At 37.1% G+C, this 25,854-nt stretch overlaps 1 protein-coding gene across 2 annotated transcripts in view; it reads right to left on the reverse strand.

The window, feature by feature from the left end:
* PLCB1 (phospholipase C beta 1) overlaps positions 1-25,854 on the reverse strand; it is a 670,476-nt gene that overhangs the window by 228,351 nt on the left and 416,271 nt on the right. For both annotated transcript variants that reach the window (XM_025469336.3, XM_025469337.3), the window contains exon 4: positions 16,022-16,159. In XM_025469336.3, the coding sequence (XP_025325121.1) occupies positions 16,022-16,159 (138 nt within the window). The remainder of the gene's footprint in view (positions 1-16,021; positions 16,160-25,854) is intronic.

The following is a 25,854-nucleotide window of genomic DNA, read 5'->3' on the forward strand; positions in this document are numbered from 1 at the left end:
AGAGCTGCACTGCCTGGCTGAGCACATTTCTCTCCCTACTGGCATGCATCAGAATTCATCTCACTAACCATTTGTCTTAATGGTACAGTAAAGAGTCTTTTCATTGTGCGAGATGGTCTATGAGTTATAAATACGATTTCATTAAAAGCAGAAAGGACTGTTGGAGAAGTCACTGCATTTATGATACTACATAGAGCATTTTGAATTTTGGTAAAACTTCTGGTACAGTTTCTGTTTTAGGTGGCAATGAAAGGCTTATATTTTATAGTCAAAATGTTCATCTCATACTCAGAGAGAAATGGTTGTCAAATAAAATATAGTTACTGGGCAGCCTTGGTGGCTCAGCGGTTTAGCGCCTGCCTTCAGCCCAGGGTGTGATCCTGGAGACTCTGGATCGAGTCCCGTGTCGGGCTCCCTGCATGGAGCCTGCTTCTCCCTCTGCCTGTGCCTCTCCCTCTCTTTCTCTCTCTGTGTCTCTCATGAATAAATAAATAAAACAAAAATATATAGTTAAAAGCAAAACAAAAACCAGGAAGCAATATTAGGACCCAGTATAATCACTACTGGGACAGAAAACTGTATTACTCAAAAGATGTAATATCAAAAAAGGGTGCATAATTATTTCCAAAAGACTATGTGATTCAAATGCCTTTAAGCTACAGCTGACAGAAGCACAGCTCAAACCAGCCTGGGAAATAGAATTTCTCAGGGACACTGGAGATTTCCTGTAATTGAAGGAAAAATTGAGCAAACTGCAGGAAAAAAAAGGTATAATATAAGACATCAGGAACCTGGGGCCTAAATGCAAAGGGGATTTTCTTTATTGCTTTTCCATTGCTCTATCTTACCTGGTGGTATATTTTTTTCACTGATCAGCTTCATTCTCATGGTCACTACACCAAAAGTTACACATGGCACTTCTCACCCACCAGAGATAGTCATGTGTGAAAAATCCTGGCAAAAGTCTCTGATTAGTCTACATCTAGAAAGCTTAGTCAGGTAAGAACCCAGCAGTATCCAAGAGGCCAAATCATTGGAACTGGGGGAGAAGCAGTGAGCAGAAGGATGGAAGAGAATAAAAACACTGCATATATCCATTCACAGGAGTATCATGGAAAACAGCAGATGGAAGAAAAGGATGTGTCATTCATAACGTGTGTGGAATCTCATAGCTCTGTGTCCCATTCTTTTATAAAATGAAATGGGCAATAAATCCACACTTTTGACTTGAGTTACTTCATGAATGAATGAATGTGTCAATGAAAGAGAATTATATCCATGTCTTATAATTAATGCCTTTTGAAATTAATTTTTATGTCTTCTTCATTGTTATAGGTGTTCAATCACCATTCTTGGCTACAGGGTTTTGGATGATCACTTTACATGTTTCTGATTGTAATTTGAACCATGCTGGAATAAGTTATAAGAACTCAGAGTACTGTGTACAGCATTGGGCCGAGGAGGCTCTCCAATTAGTAACATAAAGAAGGTTTAGGAATAGAGCTTAGGGCATCTATATTGGCTTCATAGACATGCTTTATGCTTTGCTTTATACTTTGGGCTATATTCTTGAAGAACTGTTACCCAATTATCTTTTTGCAGCTAAGTGATTGCTGTAGTACACAGTATCCGATGACCTAAGGTAGAGTTCACATGTTGTAGAGTGCAGTTTGCAAAATGTGGCAGTGCAAGGATCCATATTTTGGGAGGTAACAGATGTAGTATATCCCTAGTCTTCTTCCAACACCTCTTGACATTCCCCTGTTCCATGGGAAAACTTTAATGTGGAAAAATCAAGTTAGAATGAATATTAAGAGAGTTTTTCTAAGGGAAAAGCATAAAGCCTCTGAAAAGAGCAGCATGTGAAAGAAAAGAGGAAGATGTTTGCTCTGGCAAAGTTCTCAAGATGAGAGGTTTTCAGCTATACCATTGTCAATCTCAAGATGTATTTTGAGCATCAGCTGAGGAACACTCTCCTTCCCTTCCAGCCAGTTTCCTGAGTCATCGCTCATTTGTAACAGCTGAGAAAATGTTGATCGAGTGCCCTTCTAAAAAACCTCTAAAGCTTCCTTTCCATGGCTTTCATATCAACCTGCCATATTCTTGAAATGGTTCTTTCCAAAAGCCTCATGTCACTTTATGAAAACACTTGCTATAATGCCTTCTAAGCCTAGCAGCGTCAATGCTAATTAGTACTTTGGTTTGAATCCGCTGGCGTGCTGCGTACTAAAGACAGCAAATGTATGTGAGCGGGTCTGTAATTATAATCGATAGCATTGTTTATTGTTAAAGAAGTAATTCTGTTTGAAGAAATCAAGTGAAAAAAATTTTAAAGAAAAATAATCCAGCTAATTTCTTGGTAAGATGTACGTCAAGTGGAATAAAAGGAGCAATCATAACTTCTTGGGAGTAAGGTGGTGCTGCTTATCCATTAAATGAAATCTGACAAAATTCAAACTGCATTCCTTGAAATGTGATTAGTAAACTACACACAGGTACTTCCTCATTAAGTTATAACTTAACCTATGGAATTCTGCTAAAATATAATTTTCTCATTTGGAAGTCAATTTGTTTTAAATACTGTAATTATATCCCCATCTTTATTTTCAATCGTTTTACAAACTGGATTCTTTCCCTTTAAATGGAGGAGTATTTGACCCTTGGTAAGGACTCTAGCCTGTTTGTTAGCCCTTCCCCCACTGGCAGAATGACTCTGCCTTTGGCTCCAGTTGCTTCCCTTTTGCTCATTTTCTCACTGCCTTTGGAAGGGCGAATCTTGAATATAGATTGTGCTTGTCTCCTAATTTAATCTTAAAATACTGCCATTAGTTTATGTAATGATTCTTAGAGACCCTCATATTATTGATGCTTTTGCTAGTTTATGTAAAACTAAACCTTATTGGATTGCAGACCCCACTCTGCTCTTAGCTGTGGGACCCACAGCTCAGGATTACCTAATATCCATTTTCTCTTTCTCTCATCACTGAAACCTGTCATTATTCAGGCCAGCAATATATAATAATTGAAAAATTTGCATTTTCCAACAACTTCAGCAGCTAGAGTGGTAATGTGACACATGAGGAACCACATGTTAGCAGAAGTCTGGGAGGAAAATGTGGTTTCTGATATAGAGGCTCCGTTCTTTTTGCTGTTGGGACCACACATGCAATGGCTGGAGCTGCAGAGGCCTCTTGATCTATGAGGAAATGACCATGGGAACTATAGGGTCCCAGCCTTATTGTCCTTGAGTCCCTCTATCGAAGCCAGAAATGCCTACTTTTAGGCTTCCTGCTGCATGAGGGGAGGGGGGAAGCAAAAGCAAACAAGTAAAAAATCCTTAATTTATCTAAGCTAATGTTTGGTTTGATTTTCTATTACTCAAGGCCAAATGTAACCCCTGCCTGATAGAATCATCTTGGGCAAGTTTTTTTAACCTGTCCAATATTCGTTTACCTTGTAAAAAGGAGAAAATCACAGGACTTACTTCACAGGCTGTTGTGACGACTAAGGGAGACAGTTCATATTATATGTTTAGATTGGTGACAGACACAACACACACTTAGTAAATGGTAGCAATCTAAAAACTTATTATTTATCAAAGAAACACAGACATAGGTTTTCAAAAAAATTGTTCAGAGGGGCTGTCAACAAAAAGCAATGATCACTTGTGATACTCTTACCCTAGCTCTGCTTCTTGACAACTATTTTCAGCATTTCTATTCTTAAATTCCTGGGGGTTAATCCATATTTCTAAATAATCTATTTTTACGGCTTTCTCTTGATTGACCAATTTTAGAATTTAACTATCAATATCCAGCTCTGATCTCCTATTCCATCTCCCATCTGCCCTTTCTCCTTCCTCCTGATAGAATTCTGTGAACCACTGCTCTTTCTTCCCCGACACCTCTACAATCTCAAGCAACATAAATTAAGCCATTTCTTAATTCACCAATTAAAGACAGTATCACTTCTCTGAGAGGAAGACATTTACCTGCCAATCCTTTTATCTCCAACTCCTGTTAGCTTAAATTTATTTTTAAAATGATCAAAGTTGAAATGTTTTTATCTTGTCCAGTTTCCATAATTAACTTCAATTATGTGCATATAAATTGATTCTAAAAGTTTAAAACTGATAAAATAAAAATTTTACATAATTTTACAAAAATGCAAATATAACTTTCTGCAGAGTCACATATTAGACTCTGATTATCATACTTGTTACAGTTCCAATACCACAAACCATGTGACTTTCAAAAGGGAACATTCCTAATACCAACATAACATACATCCTTTTTGGGCTCCTCCTTTAGTTGTTGAATATCTGTATGCTTTTAGCTGGCTTATATTTAGATAATACTTTCCTTGGGGCAGCCTGGGTGGCTCAGCAGTTTAGTGCCGCCTTCAGCCCAGGGTGTGATCCTGGGGTCCTGGGATCGAGTCCCAAATCGGGCTCCCTGCATGGAGCCTGCTTCTCCCTCTGCCTGTGTCTCTGCCTCTCTCTCTCCCTCTCTGGTCTCTCATGAATAAATAAATAAAATCTTAAAAAAACCCATACTTTTCTTATACATTTTCTCTTCTTTTACTTTAGTTTTCTTTTGAAGAGAAGAAATTTAAAGCCTTTTACACTAATCTAATATCTTTCAGCTTTCTACTCATATTGCTTGAAACTCATTCATTCCAGTACCTTCTATTTAAACTTTAAGACAGTGTCTTTAGCTCTTATATATACTTTTTGAAATATATATTTCATATTTTCCTGTCTTCTGTGTTCTCCTACACTCTTTAGGTTGATTTTGTCTGTGTCTCTTACCTTTTGTCTCTCTCTCTCTCTCCCTCTCTTTAGCAATCTCTATATCCAACATGGGGCTCAAACTCATGACCTAGAGATGAAGAGTCCCATGCTTCTCCCACTGAGCCAGCCAGGCGCCCCTTATCTTTTCTTTCTTATTTTCATCTTTTTGTCTTTCACATTTCCTTGTTTTCTGCCTTCACTGTGGTTTCTGCTTGGTTCCCCATTCTGGGAGATTTCCTTCATCTCTTCTTACCATTATGTAGAATTTGGCTTTTGTTCCATTATCTTATTTTTTATTTCCAAAAAAACCCACTTTATTTTTGCTGCCTATTTTTCAGAGCATCTTGTTCTTATCTTATGAATATATTTAAAATTCTCTCTGAAGATAGTTCCTGTTTTAATTTTTTTGTTTATTTGTTTCTTGATTATCCCTGTATCTTCTATCATCATTTCTTATTTTGTCTGTCTTGGCCTCCCTCATCAATCAAGAGTGTAGGCTTTCTCAATAGCCTGTGGACATTTTGATGCTAGTTCACATTTTTGAATGCGGACATTAGAAGGGCCAACTGGGAGCTCTGAGTATGTGAGTGAGATTTACCTGCTTGCAGACCTCTCCTGTGGGTAGGCATGTGGGTGCCAGCCACTACGGTGTGGTACTCACAAATTCTAGAATGAGAAGAGCTTTACTCTGGATACTTGACTCCAATGCTGGCTACCATGATTTTTTCTAATAATTTGTTCACTTCCACAAAAAACAAACAAACAGAAAAACCAAACAAGTTCTCAGCTTTTTGGTCTGCGAAGTAATTGGTATTCAATAATTCTTAAAGCAGAGTAAGTGGAGGAGGTGGAGGGGCTGATAGTTTTGTCCATAACCTTTAATTCTTTGCCCTTCTTTTATTCCCAAGTCTTGCTTCCTATTCCTCTGGGCTGGTAGTTCTCAAGTCAGCGTCTTCTCTCCACTGACACTCAGTGGGTCAGTGACCTTATTGGCTACAGTTCTCTATGGAACCTAGACTCTGTTCCATCACACACTTTCCTCTTCATTTTCTTCTGCAAACTTATTGAAATATGTCATCTCGTAGTGCCCTATCTCATTCTTTACACCACTGTATATTTATGTTACTTTACCATCATTTTCATAGTATCTCAAGACAAATAGCAGGCCACACCTGTACTTATTCTGCTGCTTTGGACTGATACTATTATGAATCTTATGTTTAAAACCAAGTTTCTGATTTTTCCTCCTAATTGGCTCTCCATCTCAAGAAGTGCAATTTCATCAAAACTGACATCATCCTTAGCTTCCTTTTTCTCTCATGCCATGTGTCCAATCCATCAGTATAGTTTCTTTTTTTCTTTTCTTTTTCCTTTCCTCTTTTCTTCTTCCTTCCTTCCTTCCTTCCTTCCTTCCTTCCTTCCTTTCTTTCTTTCTTTCTTTCTTTCTTTCTTTCTTTCTTTCTTTCTTTCTTTCTTCTTTCTTTCTTTCTTTCTTTCTTTCTTTCTTTCTTTCTTTCTTTCTTTCTTTCTTTCTCTTTCTTTCTTTCTTTCTTTCTTTCTTTCTTTCTTTCTTTCTTTCTTTCTTTCTTTCTTTCTTCTCTCGGCTTTAAACTCAAAGTATATTCAGAACCCAGCCATTTCTCACTATCTCTACTCCCAACACTCTGCTCTCGTGGTTTCTGCTCTTGTATCCCTACTATGGCTTTTCAATGGAGCAGCCAGGGCAATCTTGCTAAAATATATTGCACCAAATTAATCCCTTGCTCAAAGTGATGTAAGTTACTCATGTCACGGGAAATGAAGCCAAATTCTTACAGTGGCCACCCACCACTGTCCAAGTCACCTGTCACCCCTCCCCCAACTTCTCCACTGCTATCCTTCCTTATCCCATGCTGGGTACACACCTGTATCAGGCTCTGCTCTCTTCCATGAGAACCATTTGACTCACTCCATCATCTTCAAGGTTTTCTTCAAAAGTCATCACTTCAGTGTAATCTTATCTGACCAATTTATTTAAAGCTGAAGTATGCCTCCCCCTCTCCAACACTTCCTATTCCCCTTCCCTACTTTATTTCTCTCTAGCACCTGGCACCGCCTTATTTGTCATGTTGATTGTCAACCTACCCCCACCATTATGTAAGCTTCATGAAGACAATGATTCTCATCATTTTTGTCTATTTGGCTTATCCCTGGTGCTCAAAATTATGCCTGGTACACAGCAGGCAACTGAGTATTAGTTGAATGAATGAATGAATGAATGAATGACTATCATTATATAGCCATTAGGAAAATTATTGACAAAATATTTAATTCTTTTTTTATTCTCAGGGGCAGCTTGTTCATTGGGAGTATCTGATGCATTAGGAACCGAAAAATGATAACTGATATTAAAGCAGTAGATGGCACAGATCAACTTGCCACTCTCATACGATGCCAGATATTTTTCTCCAGTAATTAAACAAGGAAGCCAAATTTTTTAGAGATCTTCTTTCCAAAAACATTATGGTTTTTTTTTTTTTGGTTGTTGTTGTTGTTGTTTGTTTGTTTTGATCTGCATTCCTGCTTCAAAGCAATTGACACAGGTAGACAAGTGGGGCTTACTCAGTTGTGAGCCTCAGAAGACAGGGAGGTGTAGGAACAAGGGGGCAACAGTTTATTTCTGTGTTATGGGCTGTTTGGAAGGAAAGAGGAGGCACTGCTGGTTAACCAGTTTTCTGACCTTCCTTTCTGGGGAAAAGTGGGTTTGCACTAACAGCAGCCCATACCTGAAAGCACGAGCATTTCTGTTTCCTAGGATATATTTTCCCTGCAGTTTGGCATTCATTCTTCTGTGTGGCTCCCTTCAACACTCAAAAGAAGCTCTTGCTTAAGGATTGCAGGAAAGACACCCAGAAGTCCGAAGGCGAGGCACTTTCCTCTACAATCACCAGAAGAGCAACTACTGCTTCTTATCTGGCTGTAAGGAAGAGATTAATGTCCAAGTTGCCTTTTCCCTCTTCTTTTTATTTTTATTTTTTTTTAATTTTTATTTATTTATGATAGTCACACAGAGAGAGAGAGAGAGAGAGGCAGAGACACAGGCAGAGGGAGAAGCAGGCTCCATGCACCGGGAGCCCGATGTGGGATTCGATCCCGGGTCTCCAGGATCGCGCCCTGGGCCAAAGGCAGGCGCCAAACCGCTGCGCCACCCAGGGATCCCCTCCCTCTTCTTTTTATTATGAATGCCCGTCTTTTGAATTTTGAACTTTTAAACCTTCATGTGGACATTCCATATGGGTGACATTTTCACAATGTAAAAGTTGAAGATGTGCATCTTTCATCTGCTCCACACTAATCCAAAATACAAATGTAGAATGTGGAATGAATCTCATTTGCCAACAGAGGACATCCACGATTACAAAACTCCAAGACCAATAGTGTAGTGCATTGACTTGGTAAGATCTTGGCCCTTATTTACAATCAGGTGGGGGAATATCTGAAGATGACATAGGCACATTTTGCTAGCATGAGGAGGTCAGGAATAGCAATGAATGAAGATCTCATAAAACACAATAATTCATTTATAAATGTCAATCTTTTTGGCATATATATATTCTACCCCCAAGGAGGTCCTGCACAATTTTCCATTATATTCTAAAGTATACTGCTAAAAACAATATATGATATGTCATTCTATTATTCTTAATCATTTTTGTTTAAAGAAAATAAAATCTACACCCATTGCTCACTCACCAGAAATTGGTCCTAAATTCAAAAAGTTAAAGGGATAAATATAAATAAATATTTTGTACAGAATATATTAGTGTTTAAAAAATCTTATTTCAATGTGTATGTCATATATATAAATATACTATTAATTTGGAGGAATGTCTAAGAGAATTCCAAGTTTTTGATGAATCAAGTTCTACGTCATGAACAGCTAGTGGTAGCTGTGGCAGGTCCCTTCACTGCTTCCTCTTTCTCTTATCTTTTCCAATTTCATTTTGTAGACAATATTTTCTTTTTTCTTAAAAAAAAAAAAAAAGCCCCTTCTCTGTAGCATCTTTTCTGATTCCCTTCACCTAAAAAGCTTCAACTATTTGGCTACTCCAAGCCATTTTGGAAACATTTTAACTGGTGGGTGGGGGAGTGTGATAGGGACTATAACTATGAGTAGGAACAAGGTTGAGTTTGAGACAGATAAACAGGATGAAAGTCATTGTAGTTAGTGTCATCCCTTTCTCCTACTGAAAACCTTGGCAAACTTTTCTTCCATCCTGGGAAGAAAGGGCCTGGAGTAGCAGCTAAGAGGCCTCAATTTCTTCAACTCTATAAAATAAGAAAATCAGAGAACATGTGTTCCAAATCCCCATGGCTTAAAGTTTTTCATGATCTATCAGTTGTTTTTAAGGGCTCCAAATCCCCTTTTCCCCTTTCTTTCTCCCTCTTTCTTTTCTTTTTTCCCCAAACACACATGTATTGAGCACCTATTATACACTAAGCTAGATCCTAAGAACATAGAAATGACTAAGCTATTGTTTCTGACTTTAAGTAGCTCACAAATCCAAGGTAGGTTGTCAGATACACTGACAGATAGTTACAGTGTGATAAATTATGCAGCAAATATACATGGGGTTCTATAAACAGCAGAGAAGTAAACTCCATTATTTGTGGAAATCATGAGATGGAGGGGGAGATGGAGGAGTTGTATTTAAGCTGAGTCCCCTAAGGAAAGCTTGGAAGTTCTCCTGGTAGACAAAATGGAGAAGAGAAGTCTAACAAGGCACACAATTCTGAAGGCACCAAAATTAAAATTATAAAGGCAGAAAGAACCACAGGTAGTTAGGAGTTACTGGAGCGGAATGGTACAAGGGCCTAAGTGATGAGTTATCAGCAACTGAGAGCAATCAATCCCCAGTGTCCACTGAGGTGCTCACTGCATCCTAGGCCTTCTATAAATATTTGCTCACTAAATGAATGAATTCAATAGACAGGGAACTTTATTTTGTAGGTAATAAGTAATAAAAAGGATTTCAAGCATGATCAGGTTTGAAGGTTGTTTTTTTTTTTTTTTTAAATCATTCTCATACAGATGGGCACATATAGTTGAGAGCAAAGAGAGCGTTCTAAGAAAGTAGGTAGAAGGTTCCCAGAGGTGAGACCTGTCAAAAATTTGAACAACATAGCAAGGAGATGAGGGATAAGGAAAGAGATGTGAGAGCTAGTTAGAAAATTCAGAGAGCTCGCAAGTTATTTGGATGATGGGCAAGCATCTAGTGTGGTGGATGAAGGTAGGGAAAATTTCCAGGGAATCCAAGTTTATACCCTCAAATGAGTGAACTATATTTTCTATGATGTTTATAGCTGCAGAGATGGGAAAGGTTCCCTGAAACATTTAAAATAACAGCCATTCAGTTTATAGAGCATATCTTTGAAAAACTCATTATTCTGCGACATCAAAATGTAATAAATTAACATATAGACATCCATTATAAAACATTATTTTTTGTGTGTGAATTACTGTTTAAAATACCAATTGGCTCAAACTGTTTGTTAAAATGTCATTATCTAACAAAGCTGAACATATGAAAACCTATGATCAGCAACACGTATCTCACAGAAAGCATATGTTTATAGCAACATTACTTGTAATAGCCTGAAACTGGAAACTGCCTGAATGTTCATGAACCATAGAATAGATAAATCAATTATAGTATACCTTTTAGCAAAGAAATGAACCAAACTATAACCACATGTAAAAAATATAGAAGGATTTCATATATATAAAGTAATAAAAATAAAAGTAATCTATAAAGTTGGAGGTCAAAATAGGGACATGTTAGTAGGTTACACACTGGAGACTTGGTGATGCTCTATTTCTTGATCTGAGTGCTATTTACATGGGTGTGTTTTTTCCAAAATCTATCAAATTATATAGTCACAATTGGTGCTTTTCAATCAAAAATTGAAAGATAATCTGGTTCCTCGTAAATAGCATGTTTTTCCTATTTTATAAAATGCTTCAGAGAATTTAGTGTATAAAGAATTAAAGATTGAAAGCAATGGCATCTGAACAAAAAATTTCCCCTGCACAACTCTGCCATTAGGCATCTCATTCTTAACCCACTGGATGGATCCTTGCTGTTTCAATCCACTGCATCTTAATACACTGGAGCAACACCTAGAAATTTGAAATTTACCAAACAAGGCAGTGGTTCAACAGTATGTCTATGCAGGGCGCCAATCAGAGTGTCAAACATCTAGAACTGACTATCACAGCCTGAATCTCCAATCCTTTTTCTTAGGGTGATAAGTTATGTCACTAATATATTGCATTGAACAAAGATTGGAGATATGAGTTGGGGAGGTGAGAGAGGGGATGACTTCTAGGAACCCAGCCATGGAAAGGGACTAGAACTCAGAGGGAAGACATGTTGTCTTTGCACACTGGGATTCCCCTTTGATAATCATGAGACAGATTTGCGTTCTTGCTGAGCTTCTCTCAGGGAAGGGTGATCTCCTAACAGTTGTCACTGAATACCTGAGACCTGAAGGTAAACACCGGTATATGGCAATCCTGTGAACCTCAGCCTCTAGATCAGAGCAATCTGTCTTACAACGTACACAATGCTGTTTAGACTCTATGACCACCGGGGGTAGTACATACTAGAAGTCTCTTTCTATGTAGCCTCTTCCCTCAAACGAGGGGCTAGAACTGAGCAAGTGGAAGACAATTATTTTATCTTCAAGCTCCTTGACCAGTGGAAGAATTTACATTTTGGTTAATATGCATATAACAACATTATTTTGGGGGCTGATGTGAATGATCCGACTCTTTGCAGTCTACTTTAATCTTACCAGTCAGATCTTGAAAGAAATGTACCAACTGGTGCTGAAAAAGGCTTGAGGGTTCAGATTGTCTTTACACTCAGCCACTGACTTCCGTGTCCTTCGTCACTGAGAAAGTAAAGGCAATCAGAAAATGTCTTCAACTTTCTCCACATGTACCCCTTATTAGCATCTATAACAACATGCTCCACTTTTCCTTTTCTTATTGAGGAAATGTTCTTTCTCCTGTCTGAGCTTAAGTACTCAATCTCTGAACAGGGTCAACACACTTTTTAAATAAAGAATCAGATAGTAAATCTTTTAGGCTTTGTGGTCCATATGGTCTACACCACAGCTACTCATCTCTGTCTAGCCAAAACAGCCATAGACAATATGTGAACAAATGGACATTGCTGTGTTCCAATAAAAGTTTTAGAAGAGGTGGTGGGCCAGAAGTGGCCCCCAGGCTGTAGTTTACTGAGCTCTGCACTAGATCCTACTGCTTCTACTCAAGAATTTGCTCTTACAAGTCTTCTCTCCTACCTTGGCACTTTGTTTTCCCTCTATGGGACCATTCCTATTAGCATACATGTATATTGTTGCTTCTCACACCTTTTTTTTTTTTAATTTTTTTCTTTTTTCAAGATTTTTATTTATTTATCCATGAGAGACACAGAGAGATGCAGAGAGAGAGGCAGAGACACAGGCAGAGGGAGAAGCAGGCTCCATGCAGGGAGCCCGACATGGGATTCGATCCCAGGTCTCCAGGATCACACTCTGGGCTGAAGGCGGCGCTAAACCACTGAGCTACATGGGCTGCCCTGCTTCTCGCATCTTAAAAACCATTTCTGGACCTTGCTTCCCATTTCTCTGCTGCCTTTAACATCAAAACTTCTAAGAAGAGCAATCATTTTTGAATTTTTTTTCTCTCTCTTGCCAATATTCCCCAGAGCCCATTCCAATAGGCTTTTGACTCCACCATTCCACTGAAGTTACTCTAATAAAAGTCACTAATGATCTCTATGTCATTAAATGCAATGGTTCATTCTTGGTCTTCATCTTGGGCAGCATCGGACCCTATTGTTGGCCACTTTACTCATCTTGAAATATTTTCTTCACCTGGCTTCCAATTACACACACTATCTCATTGCCTCCTCACTGGCCTCCTTTTCTGGTTCTTTCATATCTCAGTCTCTTCATGTTAGAGTACTGATGACTCAGGCCTTGGACATCTTCTCTATCCTCAGTCACTTCCTGGCTGATCTCATCCAGTCTCATTAGATAGTATCTATATAATAAATAAATAAATAAATAAATAAATAAATAAATAAATATTATCTATAACCTGATGACTTCTAAATTAATATATTATATTTGGCACCAATTCCAGCCTCATATATCCAACTCAACATATCCACTTGGGCGTCTAATAATGACCTCAATCTGCACATGATAAAAACTGGACTCTTACTATATACCCCCACATGTGCTCTATTTCAGAGGGCTAATGTGAAATCCTCTATTTCTCTGGCACATTAAAGGGATTGCCCCTCCAGGGAGCAGGGAAAGCTGATCCTTAGAGTATAGAGTAGTTGGAAAGTCAAGCTCCTTAACAAAAAATATCACTGTTGTATAATTGCAAGAGATACCATGTTTGTAGTCCAATTACAGACAGAAAAATTGAAAGTGTTCTCTTCCATCAATCTTTTCTTAAAGAAGTCACTTGTCTTAAAGAATAAATAAAAAGTTCAAATTCAAGTGATTTATGTTTATTAAGAAATAAAGCATACAAATCTAGAATAATATATTTGGGTAAGTTCAAGTCGTAGTTCTGACTAATTTTTTAAATTGATCCAAGAGATTTCTCAGAAATATATGATACTGCTATAACTGAGCAACTTCCTTCAGATTTTTTGCCCTCCCTGCACACCCCATAAAGAAGTAACCCTCTTTTCCCACCCCCATATCCTTTCTTCCTGCTTTACTCTTCCACACAGATTTCCATCTGACCTACAATATGTTTCCTTCATCATTATGATTTATCTGTTTATTTCTCCCAGAACACTGGCTCTCAGCATTCTAGAATGCTGTATCCTTAACACTGGAATTGTGGTTGGCGTAGAGAAGGAAACTGACAACTTTGTGTTGAACGAATGAACAAGCCAGAATTCCTTTGTAAATAATTTCTTCTGGAGACATTCGAGTTTCAAAGCAGCTCAGGTTTCTGTCAAGCGCTCTACATAATGAGACAGGCTGACTCCTTTGGCATTGGCACTACACAAAGCACCATGTACACTGGCCCCAGAGATTAAATAAAAGGTGTGATGTTATGAGACAATACTAACAATTAGAAGGAGGGAAAGTACGTTTTGGGAGTAAAATGGTCTTTGCAAATCTTAACCTGCTGACAGAGCAATTTCAGTGAGGGAAAAAAAAAATACCTTACTGGGAAGGCAAAACATATTCTGTATTTTCATTAATTATACCAGGAACATCAATTTGCTGCTGGAAAAATGTCTACAGATACAGTCCTCATGGAGAATATTACAGAACTCAGAAATCAAAATTCCTAAAGAAAACTAATGGGTAGGAGTGTACAGAGAGAAGGAAATTGAATATGTTTTAAACATAACTGCGCAAAGGTTTAATGCAGTATAAGATATGTAGATTGGCTTGTAATATAAAATCTATATTCATTCTTAGTAAAAACCTCCCTAAAACTTACTGTCACTTATTGGATGTTTCTGAGAGTTAATGAATCTCCTGAATTGGTTACTTTTTAAGCTGAATATGGTTGCATTTGGGGAAGATATCTTAAAAATATTTTGTAAATCATTAATATGTATTTACATATATTCATTCATCCATTCAACCATCCAGTCATATACTGAGAAATGAACTATATACAACTCACAGATTACCAATAGTATACCAGAATAAAAACTCTTGCTAGGCAAGTATAATGCTATCACACTGAATGTTTCATAAAACTGAAGTCTCTCCAAACATCAAAATAAGTTATACCTCAGAAGCAAATGGGTGGCTTGGTTCTTAGAAGGAAAATAGACTAGGTCTGTAACACAGTCTTGGAGAGTAGTTTCCAAAGACTTCAGACTGTGAAAACTGGCTCGCATTTCATTCATTCCTTTATAAGAAATAGAGTTGATGTTATGTAAATGTTGGAAATAGGCCTCTACCATGATCACTAAAGAATTAGAGTTCAGATCATTACTTTTGGTGTAGGTCAGAGAACTGTCAGACCATGGAGGGTTAAAAATTTATAAATCAGGGATCCCTGGGTGGCTCAGCAGTTAAGCATCTGCCTTTGGCCCAGGGCGTGATCCTGGAGTCCCGGGATCAAGTCCCACGTCGGACTCCCTGCATGGAGCCTGCTTCTCCCCCTGCCTGTGTCTCTGCCTCTCTCTCTCTCTCTCTGTGTTTCTCATGAATAAATAAATAAAATATTTAAAAAATATTTATAAATCATAATGATAACTGGCTTGACATGACCCCATAGTTATCCTCCACATGAGAAGTTCTATAAGGGCAAAGATATAACATACAAACTTAAAATAATTCTTTGACTCATTTTCTTAACTCTTGAAGGAAAGGTATGAAGGATAAAGATCATCATTAAATCCTATGAACTATAAACATGAACAAAGAAAGCTCTTCTTTCAATATGTTCATTTTAGTACTCTTTTCATGGCAATTGAACTGGTCCAGAGAAAGCATCAAAGTTGAGCCCAGGGTTCCCAGAAATTGATAGCTTCTCATTTGATAGATCTTGCCTGTATTCTAGTTATTTCTGCATGTATCCGAAAGGCCTGCCATATTAGTAAATTAGCAAGTCCTTAATGGAGAGGCCCTGTCTAATTTACCATCCTAGTCTATAACTGAATAGATGTTATTTATTATTATTATTTGAAATTTTTATCTTAAAAGTGTTTAATACCTTCTCATATTCATTAAGCAGCTACCATGTGTATGGTGGTGGGTTAGGTACTGCACACAGTAAAAGAAGTTAAAAATGTGCTAAGGATGTCTGCTCAAGGAGAGGATTGAATGGAGATCAGGTCAGAAGTTTTATGGAATGAGGTTAAGACACAATGTGTGGGGACAAGATGTTTAGGGAACTAAAAATTGGTTTCACTTATATTTTCTCCTGCAAATAAATTATATCAGATGATCAGACTGATTATCATCAGTCTTATTCTTGATGAAAAATCTCCATAATTCTTAGTAGATATCATTATTTGGAGGCATTTGAATTACACTTCTACCTGAGCAGCTGAATTATTTTTAGATGTAATTTTAAGACATGTTAAATATGACAAAAACCCAGTCTTTTGCAGGCATCAGTACAATATAATAAGGATTCAGAATGAGGTGACAAATGTCAGGAGTTTCCATCCACTATACCTTGGCCACTTCTTCTTGGAAAGCCACGAGATTCAAATGGGAGATGTTAACTAAGTCAGGCCCATACACCACCGTTATCATGCGATGCTCCAGGCGTCCGATGTTCCCCACATCCAAAAGTTCACGTAATTTGGGGTCCTAGATAATAAATGTTGAAAAAGTTAGTCTATAACTAGAGATTCCAACATGGTAGCATAGTTTCAAAAGTATTAGATCCAAAATGCCTGCAAAACAAAATTGCTTTTTATTCTTACTAAAAATTAGTATGATTGAAATCCCAAACCCCATCATGGCCCAGACAGGTAGAGTAACCTGATGAAAGGTTGTAGAGAGAGAATTTCTTCTGAGAAATCTCTTACAACTTATGGTCCTCATGGGATTATATAACATGAAATGAGCAATACAGAGAAAGACAAATATTGTATAATATCACTTACATAAAGAATTTTTTTAAAAAGCTGAACTCAGAGAAAAAAGAGTAGAGTGGTTCATTCCAGGGGCAGTGGTGTGGGGAAAATGAGATTTTATTCAAAGAGTACAAACTTCCAGATACAAGATGAATAAATTTTAAGGATTGAATGTATAGCATGGCAATTAATATTATAGTTAATATTGTATTATGTACTAGAAAGATGCTAATAGAGTAGATCTTAAATGTTCTCACCACAAAAAAGAAATGGTAATTATGTGATGTGATGGAGGTGTTGGCTAATGTTGTGGTGGCAATCAGCATTATATTGCAGTATATGCGTGCATCAAATCATCATGTTGTACATTTTATAGTTACACAATGTTATATGGTAACTAACCTCAATAAACTTGGAAAAAAATAAGACTTATGGTCCTCAGTCAACAGCTCTGTCATACATCTTTTAGTAGCATATTTTTATGTGCCATAATTCTCCCTTTATTTCCTCCAATCATCCCACGAATCGCATATTGAAATACAAAATGTCTCCTCAATTCATGACACATTAAGAAGAAGAAGGTGATTCGTGTAGAATCAAAACATGGTAATGCTATCTAGGCGTGAGGCGGAAACATGGCTGAGAGTCACAGAGTGCACCTTCTCCAACACTGAGTTCCATTGTAAAGACAGGTTGTTAGACTGGGCAAAATGGCGGCGCCTGCCATGAATATGTTCATTTTAATTCCACTGCCAGAATGTACTGGGATTTGGACATAGAGAACTTCTGCGATCTTTTCAGAGCAAGTTCCATTCTTTGAGATATCATAAGTAAGGATTCCTTGGAGATCTAGTCCTGCTGGGAAATGGAGGTTTCTGAACCTCCCAAATTGAAGTAAGACCTAAAATAGGACTCATTCACCTTGGCTGAATTCCTGTTCCTCTCATTGGAAATGAGAGGTCCATGCAGAAAATTAACATCAAATCAATCACTTAGCAAATCTGCAGCCAGCTTCTGAGCAAGGAATAGATTTGTATTCTTATTTATTTAGCTAAATTCTGTGCCAACAGGGCCTGGTTATTTTGATCTCCTTGCTGAGGTTTATATTCACAAATTCATGTAAGAATTTGCATTCTTACAAAGAAAAAGTGGTTTTTTTTTTAATTTTTTTTTTAAATTTATTTATGATAGTCACACAGAGAGAAAGAGAGAGAGGCAGAGACACAGGCAGAGGGAGAAGCAGGCTCCATGCACCGGGAGCCTGATGTGGGATTCGATCCCGGGTCTCCAGGATCACGCCCTGGGCCAAAGGCAGGCGCTAAACCGCTGCACCACCCAGGGATCCCGAAAAAGTGGGTTTTTAACAAAAATGAAGAAAGAAAATAAAACCTTTCCGGCTCAATTATTTGATCTATTGCCATTCATTCTTTCTTAGTTAATAAAACTTTCTCCTCTGTTTGTCTACATAAAGAGGAACATTTTCAGGTAAGTTATGAAGAGAAAAATCCATTTCAGAGGTGTGCCTAATATAACTAAAACCTCAACTCCACTAACAAGTTGGGAACTTATCAAAAACATCAGGCCTCCTAGAAAGATCAAATATTATCACCAGAACATCATTTTGCATGACCTAGAAAAGGAGAGGAATAGAGGAGAAATTTTATTAAGCAAGCAATAGCAAAAAAAAAAAAAGGGGGAAATTTTTAGCATTCTAGCATTAATGAAAGATTAAAGGAAAAGATTCAGGAAGAATGGATTTTTTTTGTGAAGACTAATAAAGAATGATTCTAGCTGTTCTGTGAAATGATTAATTGCATCCTGATTTTTAAACATTTTGATTTACTTATTTTTTAATTCAAGTATAATTAACATACAGTGTTATATTAGTTTCAGGTATAAAATATAATGATGAAACAATTCTGGTCATCTCTTAGGGCTCATCATGATAATTGTTCTTAATCCCCTTCACCTATTTCACACATTCCCCCCACCCACCTCCCTGGCTACCACCAGCTCATTCTTTGTATTTTTGTTTGTCACTTTTTTTGCTTTGTTCGTTTGCATCATAGTTTTTGAACATGTTTGAGGCATGGTTAGAAAAGAAAATGATCAGTACCTTTAATTTTTTTGTATGCATACTTGGAAGAGAAAGGTAATTCTTAGAAACCATCTGAAACTTTAATTATAAATAACAAATTTAAAATCAACAATTACAGAGTCTATCTGCGATATTGTGATTTATAAGAAAAATAGATTTGGTCATTCAGATGACCAAAATACATTTCTTGAATGGATTTTGGTCATTGTCTGAGGTTTCTGGCTCACAGCCTCTAAAACCAGAGCATCTTCTGTTCAGTCCGTATTACTTTACTAATTCTCATGTCATTTATTTATTTATTTATTTTTTAAAAAGATTTTATTTATTTATTCATGAGATACACAGAGAAAGAGAGAGAGAGGCAGAGACACAGGCAGAGGGAGAAGCAGGTTCCACGCAGGGAGCCTGAGGTGGGTCTCGGTCCCGGGTCTCCAGGATCACGCCCTGGGCTGAAGGTGGCGCTAAACTGCTGAGCCAACTGGGCTGCCCTCTCATGTCTTTCAAAAACAGGTTTTCCCACTTATTATATAGTTATTGATTAAAGAGTGCCCCTCTCAGAACTGCATGGACTAGGTGTGGAGGTCAGGGAGGAGCAGGTATCTGAGAAGCCATTCTGTATATAAGTGTCTCTACATCTGAGATGTTGTACAATAAATAATAAAAAAGAGTATTGAGCATGAACTACAGGCACAGTAAGATTTGAGAAATATTCTTTCAATAGAAACCACAATATTTTAAAATTATGTAATTCTGGAAGTAAATAGAGAAATTGTTTGAAGTATGTAATAAACAAGTTCTTTACTAATGTCCTTTTTTGGTGACTGACCATACCAATTTTTAAACTGTATTTTACTATCTTTCCTACCATTAGTCATTTTATTTGTTTTTACAAGTCCTTTTCCTTTATATTTTTATTAACATCAAACTTGGGTTATACTAGTATTCTCCCCCTTAACAAGCGACTTCTCTTTTTACCTATACTCTGAGTTTTCTCATTTTGAACACAATATCCCAAGGTGACATGGTAGCCTCAAACCCGAGTTCATTATTGAGCATATTGACATATGAAGGGTATACTGAAAAAAAATATTTCTCCTTTCAAGTACTGAAAGCTGCCCTCAGTTGTTTCAGCAGAGGAGACACTCAGAAAATAGGCAAAGGGAGAATTATCTGGGAGGATAAATAGCAAAGGCACCGAAGTGTTTGGAGGTCCTTATAGGTAGAAGGAATTTAATAGAAATACCTTGAAAAAATATTGTTTTTGGGTACATCAGTCTCAAGTCTGGGGATATGAGTGGCTGTATTTCAAAAATGAATAAAATTAAAGTAGTAACAATAACAAAACCGTACACACAATTTGCATGAAAATCACCCTCTCCTAAAAACCTATCCTACTAAGGATTTTATGTCTGAGATTGTCTTTCCTTCTTTTCTTTCTTTCTTTCTTTCTTTCTTTCTTTCTTTCTTTCTTTCTTTCTTTCTTTCTTCTTTCTTTCTTTCTTTTTCTTTTTCTTTCTTTCTTTCTTTCAAAGGAAGGGGAGAGAGAGAGAACACATATTCATGAGTGGGGCGGTGAGGGGGGCAGAGGGAGAGAGAATTGCAAGCAGTGCTCAATCTCAGACCCTGGGATCATGACCTGAGCTGAAATCAAGAGTTGGATGCTCAACTGACTGAGCCACCCAGGTGCCCCTGTCTGAGATTTTCTTATTGATTGAATATCCTAACCAGTTTCCAGAGAAGTATTTACCTTCTCAGGTTACTACCAAACTCAAACACATTTCTTGGTCCCTGTGATTGATATATATTCCTTGAGATTTTTATAAAGAAAACAAGCTATCTCTACAATTCTGTAATAATGTTAAATTTATCTGTTGGAGAACACTAAAGAATATAGCTCAGAAAACAGTAAGAGATGAACTTGGAATTTCGTATTTTCACTAAGCTGTCACTCAAGGCCTGCTTTCCCCTGAGAATATACTGATATGTCTCTACGGTTAGAATTAGCCAGACAACTAAGAATTTTGGCAGCTACAATTTAACCACACTGTGCAAGAGTTAAGTCCTAGATCACTTCCATTCCCCTAAGGGTTACAAAATGGAGACTGTCTGACTGAATAAGCTCACTTTCTTTCAATCATCAGGATTCATGATCAAATTACTTCATGTCTGTTGCAAAGAAAGTTACTCAAGTTAATAACTCTCATTTCTAGGTAATAGACCAATGAAGAAAGTAAAGACCATTCTATACCTGAGACACATGGCGCCATTACAGCATGTATTACTATAATTGTATCATTTAAAACGTTGGAAATTAATGGAAGGGATAAACACAAGCCAAAGGATGATTTTTCAAAGAGCTAAAAGCTTTGTTCCTTAATATGACTTTTAAAGGAAAGCTACTTTATTTGTATATTTGATATCTGCAAGATAAAATACCTTTTAAAGATCTGTACATTTCATTTTTGACACCAGAAAAATTTTGGTACAGAACATATACCCTACTCAGCCCCATGAAATATATGTTTATTGGATTTTAGGCTTATGGAACAATCTGTATATTGGTTAATTTTATTTTCAGCACTTAATGCAATATTTTCAACATGAATTACAGTTGTATGAATGTAACTTTAATCCATCTTTCATATAATGGATCAAGTATATGAAAGTCTTTCCATTAACACACAGTAAAATAGTCAGAAATAAAGTGACAGATTCCTTGTTTATTTAAGTGACTTTTAAAAAGTATGGCCAAACTTAGTAGATACTAAGCTACCATTTCTTTGAAGGCAGAGCAATCTCTTTTTATGCTTTATTCAAATTTTGTTGTGAAAAAAAGATATTAACATAATATAATATAACATAATATCCAGGATGGTTTTCCATCAAAAACTTGAATTTAATATTTGCCTCTCAAAAAAAAAAAAGATTAACAAATTCCCTTAGAATCAATACTTATCCTCACACTTTTCATTTTAAAGGTTTCTCTTCCCTAGATATTTGCAAATGCCATGTCTGAGAAAATGTTAGTATCCAAAATATGTAAAGAACTTATAAAACGCATCATCTCCCAAATGAATAATCCAATTAAAAATGGACAGAAGGGGGATCCCGGGGTGGCTCAGTGGTTTAGCGCCTGCCTTTGGCCCAGGGCATGGTCCTGGAGTCCCGGGATCGAGTCCCGCGTTGGGCTCCCTGCATGGAGCCTGTTTCTCCCTCTGCCTGTGTCTCTGCCCCCGTCTCTCTCTCTCTCTCTCTCTCTCTCTCTGTGTCTATCATTAATAAATAAATAAAATCTTTTAAAAAAATGGACAGAAGACATGAATAGACATTTTTTCAAAGAAGACACACAGCGAGTGGACACATGGAAAGATAATATCACGCATCATCAGGGAAGTGCAAATAGAAACTACAATGAGATTTCACCTTACACCTGTCAGAATGACTAAAATCAACAACATAAGAAACAACTGGTGTTGCAAGGATATGAAGGGAACCAACCTTTTTGCATTGCTGTTGCGAATGCAAACTGGCACAGCCACTCCAGAAAAGAGTATGGAGGTTCCACAAAAGTTAAGAGTAAAACTACCCTTGATCCAGCAATCACACTACTAGGTATTTCTCTGAAGAACAGAAGAATTACTAATTCAAAAGGATACATGCACCCCAAAGTTTATAACAGCATTATTTACAATAGCCAAATAATGGAGACAGCCCAAGTGTCTATCAATTGATGAATGGATAAAGAAGATGTGGTATATATACACAGTGGAATATTACTCAACCGTAAAAAAGAATGAAATCTGAATGGAGCTATAGAATATAATGCTAAGTGAAATAAATCAGTTAGAAAAAGACAAATACCATACGATTTCACTCAAATGGGGGAATTTAAGATACAAAATAAATTATCAAAAGGGGAAAAAAGAGAAAGGCAAACCAAGGAATAGGCTGAACCATAGAGGACAAACTGACAGTTACCAGAGTGAAGATGGGGGAGATGGGTTAAATAGGTGATAGAGATTAAAGACTAAACTTGGCATAATGAGCACTGGGTGTTGCATGAAAGTATCAGATCACTATATTGCATTCCTGAAACTAATATTACACTGTAAGTTAAGTAACTGGAATTTAAATAAAATCTTAAAAAAATAAAATGAAAGTTTCTCTCTCCTTTTAATGAATGTGATGAGGAATGTCATTCTCTTCAGGATGTACCAGTAGCTTAGGCAGCTGACATAGCCAGCAACCCTTTTCAGATAAAACACCATCCACTTGCATGAACCACAATTCTGAAATACAGTGCTGTGAACATTCTCCTATGCAGAGAGGAAGACTTGGAAGATGTGTAGGCGTTTTTTTTTTTTTTTTTTTTTTTTTTTTTTTTTCCTGTAAGTGAAAGGTGAGGGAGGCTTGGATATTTTTCAGCCATTCCTTTAGATGGAGGGAGCAAGAGGAAAACAAACTGACTATGACAAAGAAAGTGACTATAGGCAAATACTAGAAAGAAAAAAAGAGCAGATAAAGTACTGTCCTTCAGATTTCACAATGGTATTATAACAAGATCATTTATGTTTGTTTGGATAGAGTGGTGATGAATGTATCAAGACAGTCTTCACTCATGGGGAGCTGGAGTGTACAAATAAATCTACCAATAGAGAAAAGAAAATATAGTTGGCCTGCCTATGAATCTCCATCCAAAATAAAGTAGTTCAAAGGTGCCAGGCATGAATTGATAGAGCTAAAGTTAATATGCTATTGAAATATAAAATAAAAAAAATGTTTAGGGAAAAATGTAAAAACAACCATCCCCCAAAATATTCCCTTTGAATATGAACATATCCACTTGGCTAAGGGTTTGGTTATTCTTGGGAATGGCCACAGAGAAGAGAGAAAATTCAAGGAGAATGTCCAAATAGCATTCTAGTGATTAATTAAAAATTTAACTGATTGATGTTTTTCTCCTCTCCATAAACAAGCTCAGAGCACTGTTTCATATATTTTCAAAAGCTAGAAAGAAAAGAAAGAGAAAGAGGGTGCTGGAGGTGTTCAGATGGCTGACACTCAGAAGTAGCAGAAAAAAGAATTAAAATAAAGTGCCCAGATGCCTGGGAACAAGTGAGTTAGTCCCAGAATGTGAAGATGTTCAAGGGACATTTGCCACAACTGGAAAAATGCTGTACAGACAGTATTTCAAGAAGTTGCATTATCTGAGCTGGATTGCAATGCACCTGCTTAGCTAATAGGACGTTTGTCTTGATGCTCCAGAAGCAGACATGAGTGAACAATCTGGAGGCAAGTAGGTTAATTTGGAGGTGATAACGGGAAGGGTGAAGAGGGAATGAGAAAATGAGATGGGAAGAGAGAAAGCCAATAAACTGTGATAATGAGAGGTTTACCACTTTGAGCAACTGAGGCTCCATCCATTCAGGGCCACTCTAAGAGACTGTGAAGAACACATTTGAGAATGTTCCCCAAGGAGTGTTAGGAAAACTAGAATACTGATCCTTTAAATCCCATCTATCATTGGTGAAGAGTGTCTCCTGGGGTGTTTTCTTGCATCATGGCCAGAAAGCATTATCACACATATATGGGAGCCCTGCAGGTCCTCTCTAGGGGTGGAATATATGTGCCTTGAAAATGTGTGTTACACTGTTGTAGTAGTAACTCTCTGAGAAATGCAACCACCTAAACACCAGCAAAATTCATATGTGCCTGCCACTGCCACTCCAGTGCATAAAGATCTTTGTGCCCCAAGGGGTCATGGTACTTGCAAAGCAGGCTATTGGACATCACCTGTCCCTTCCTGTTTAGCTCCCTCACTAAGATGGTCAAACTCATTTTATTTTTCTCCAACTTTCTGGGAGGGAGTTGGTGTTTCTAGGTAAGTCTCAATGTCGTTGTGCCCAAGTTTTGGAAGAATAAAGAGGCTCATTTGGTTTTTTTTTGGGGGGGGTAGTTTAAAGATTTTATTTATTTATTCATGAGAGATACAGAGAGAGGGAGAGAGAGAAGCAGGCTCCATGCAGGGAGCCCAACGCGGGACTCGATCCCAGGTCTCCAGGATCAGGCCCTGGGCTGAAGGCAGTGCTAAACCGCTGAGCCACCTGGGCTGCCCAAGAGGCTCATTTGTTAAAAGAATGCAGATACATTAACCAAGTTCACCCTGGTGTGTGCATCCTTTACAGGTGAGTTTTTTTTTTTTTTTTTTTCCTCTTTTCCTATTTTGTTGTAATGTCAGCCTCCTTACATGGTACTTGATATATAGTACCCCTTCAATGGCACCAAAAGAGTTTCTGGAACCTCAGAACAGAAGTTAAAATGAAGCATAACCAAAAAAAGGCTCAGTAATTCCTTAATAAAGACAAACACAAACAATGCTCCCTTTGCAGTTTCCGGAAAATCCAAGTGTTCCCTAAGACTTTTGACACTTTGAAGAGGATAGTAGAAATTATATCCTCCCTGTTTGACTTTGAGTTTTGGTTCTGCCAATTAAAAGCAATGCGGTCTGTTGAGATTTCCTTAATCTTTCTATGCCTCAGTTTGTTAATTTGTGGGATGAGGATACTAGTATTGACCTCTTAAAAAGTTTGTTATGGGAATAAATGATTAATTATATTTTAAGTGTTCTGGGTAGCACATAACAAGCTGTGAGTACTTGAAAAATAAATCAGTAGCTTGAAAATGAAAGACAATATGGGGGTATCTGAATAATTTAATGGCATCAGAGTATTTTACTATATACACTTACATATATATTTATTTACTTTATGACCCAACAAGCAAGACATATATTTGTATTTATATTTATACATTTATGGTTCATGTATATTTGGCTGACTATATTCTACTCCTATGCATTTAAGTTTTTAAATTTTCTTTAATTTATTCTTCCATGAAAAGCATAATTCAAAAAGAGCTAGAAAACAAGTCATTTCTAGAACTTTTATATTTAACTAGCTTTGAAAATTAGGCAACTTGTTTTTTGCTGTTTCAGATTAGCGTCCACACAATATGGGTGATAGTAATGCCTGCTCATCTTAAAGCATTGATGTGGCGACCCAAATAAAATCTGCAAACAGTAGTGTGCCACCATATATTTTGTGGTGACTAACATGATTAACTTAAGGATGACGTGAAAATTGGCAGTAAAAGATTATTAGCTCTATATCTTTCCCTTGTTAAAATTATAAAGGATTGTATGGATTTAGAGAAGTTTTCCTTTCAGTTCGCTATAAATAATTGAAGGAATTTAAAGTAAATGGATACCTTATAAGTGCCTAAATACAGTTGTGAATATGTTTGTTAAAGTCTCTAAAAATATTTCAAGA

The sequence above is a fragment of the Canis lupus genome, chromosome 24 (assembly GCF_003254725.2).
Source record: "Canis lupus dingo isolate Sandy chromosome 24, ASM325472v2, whole genome shotgun sequence".
In the NCBI taxonomy this organism is placed as follows: Eukaryota; Metazoa; Chordata; class Mammalia; order Carnivora; family Canidae; genus Canis; species Canis lupus.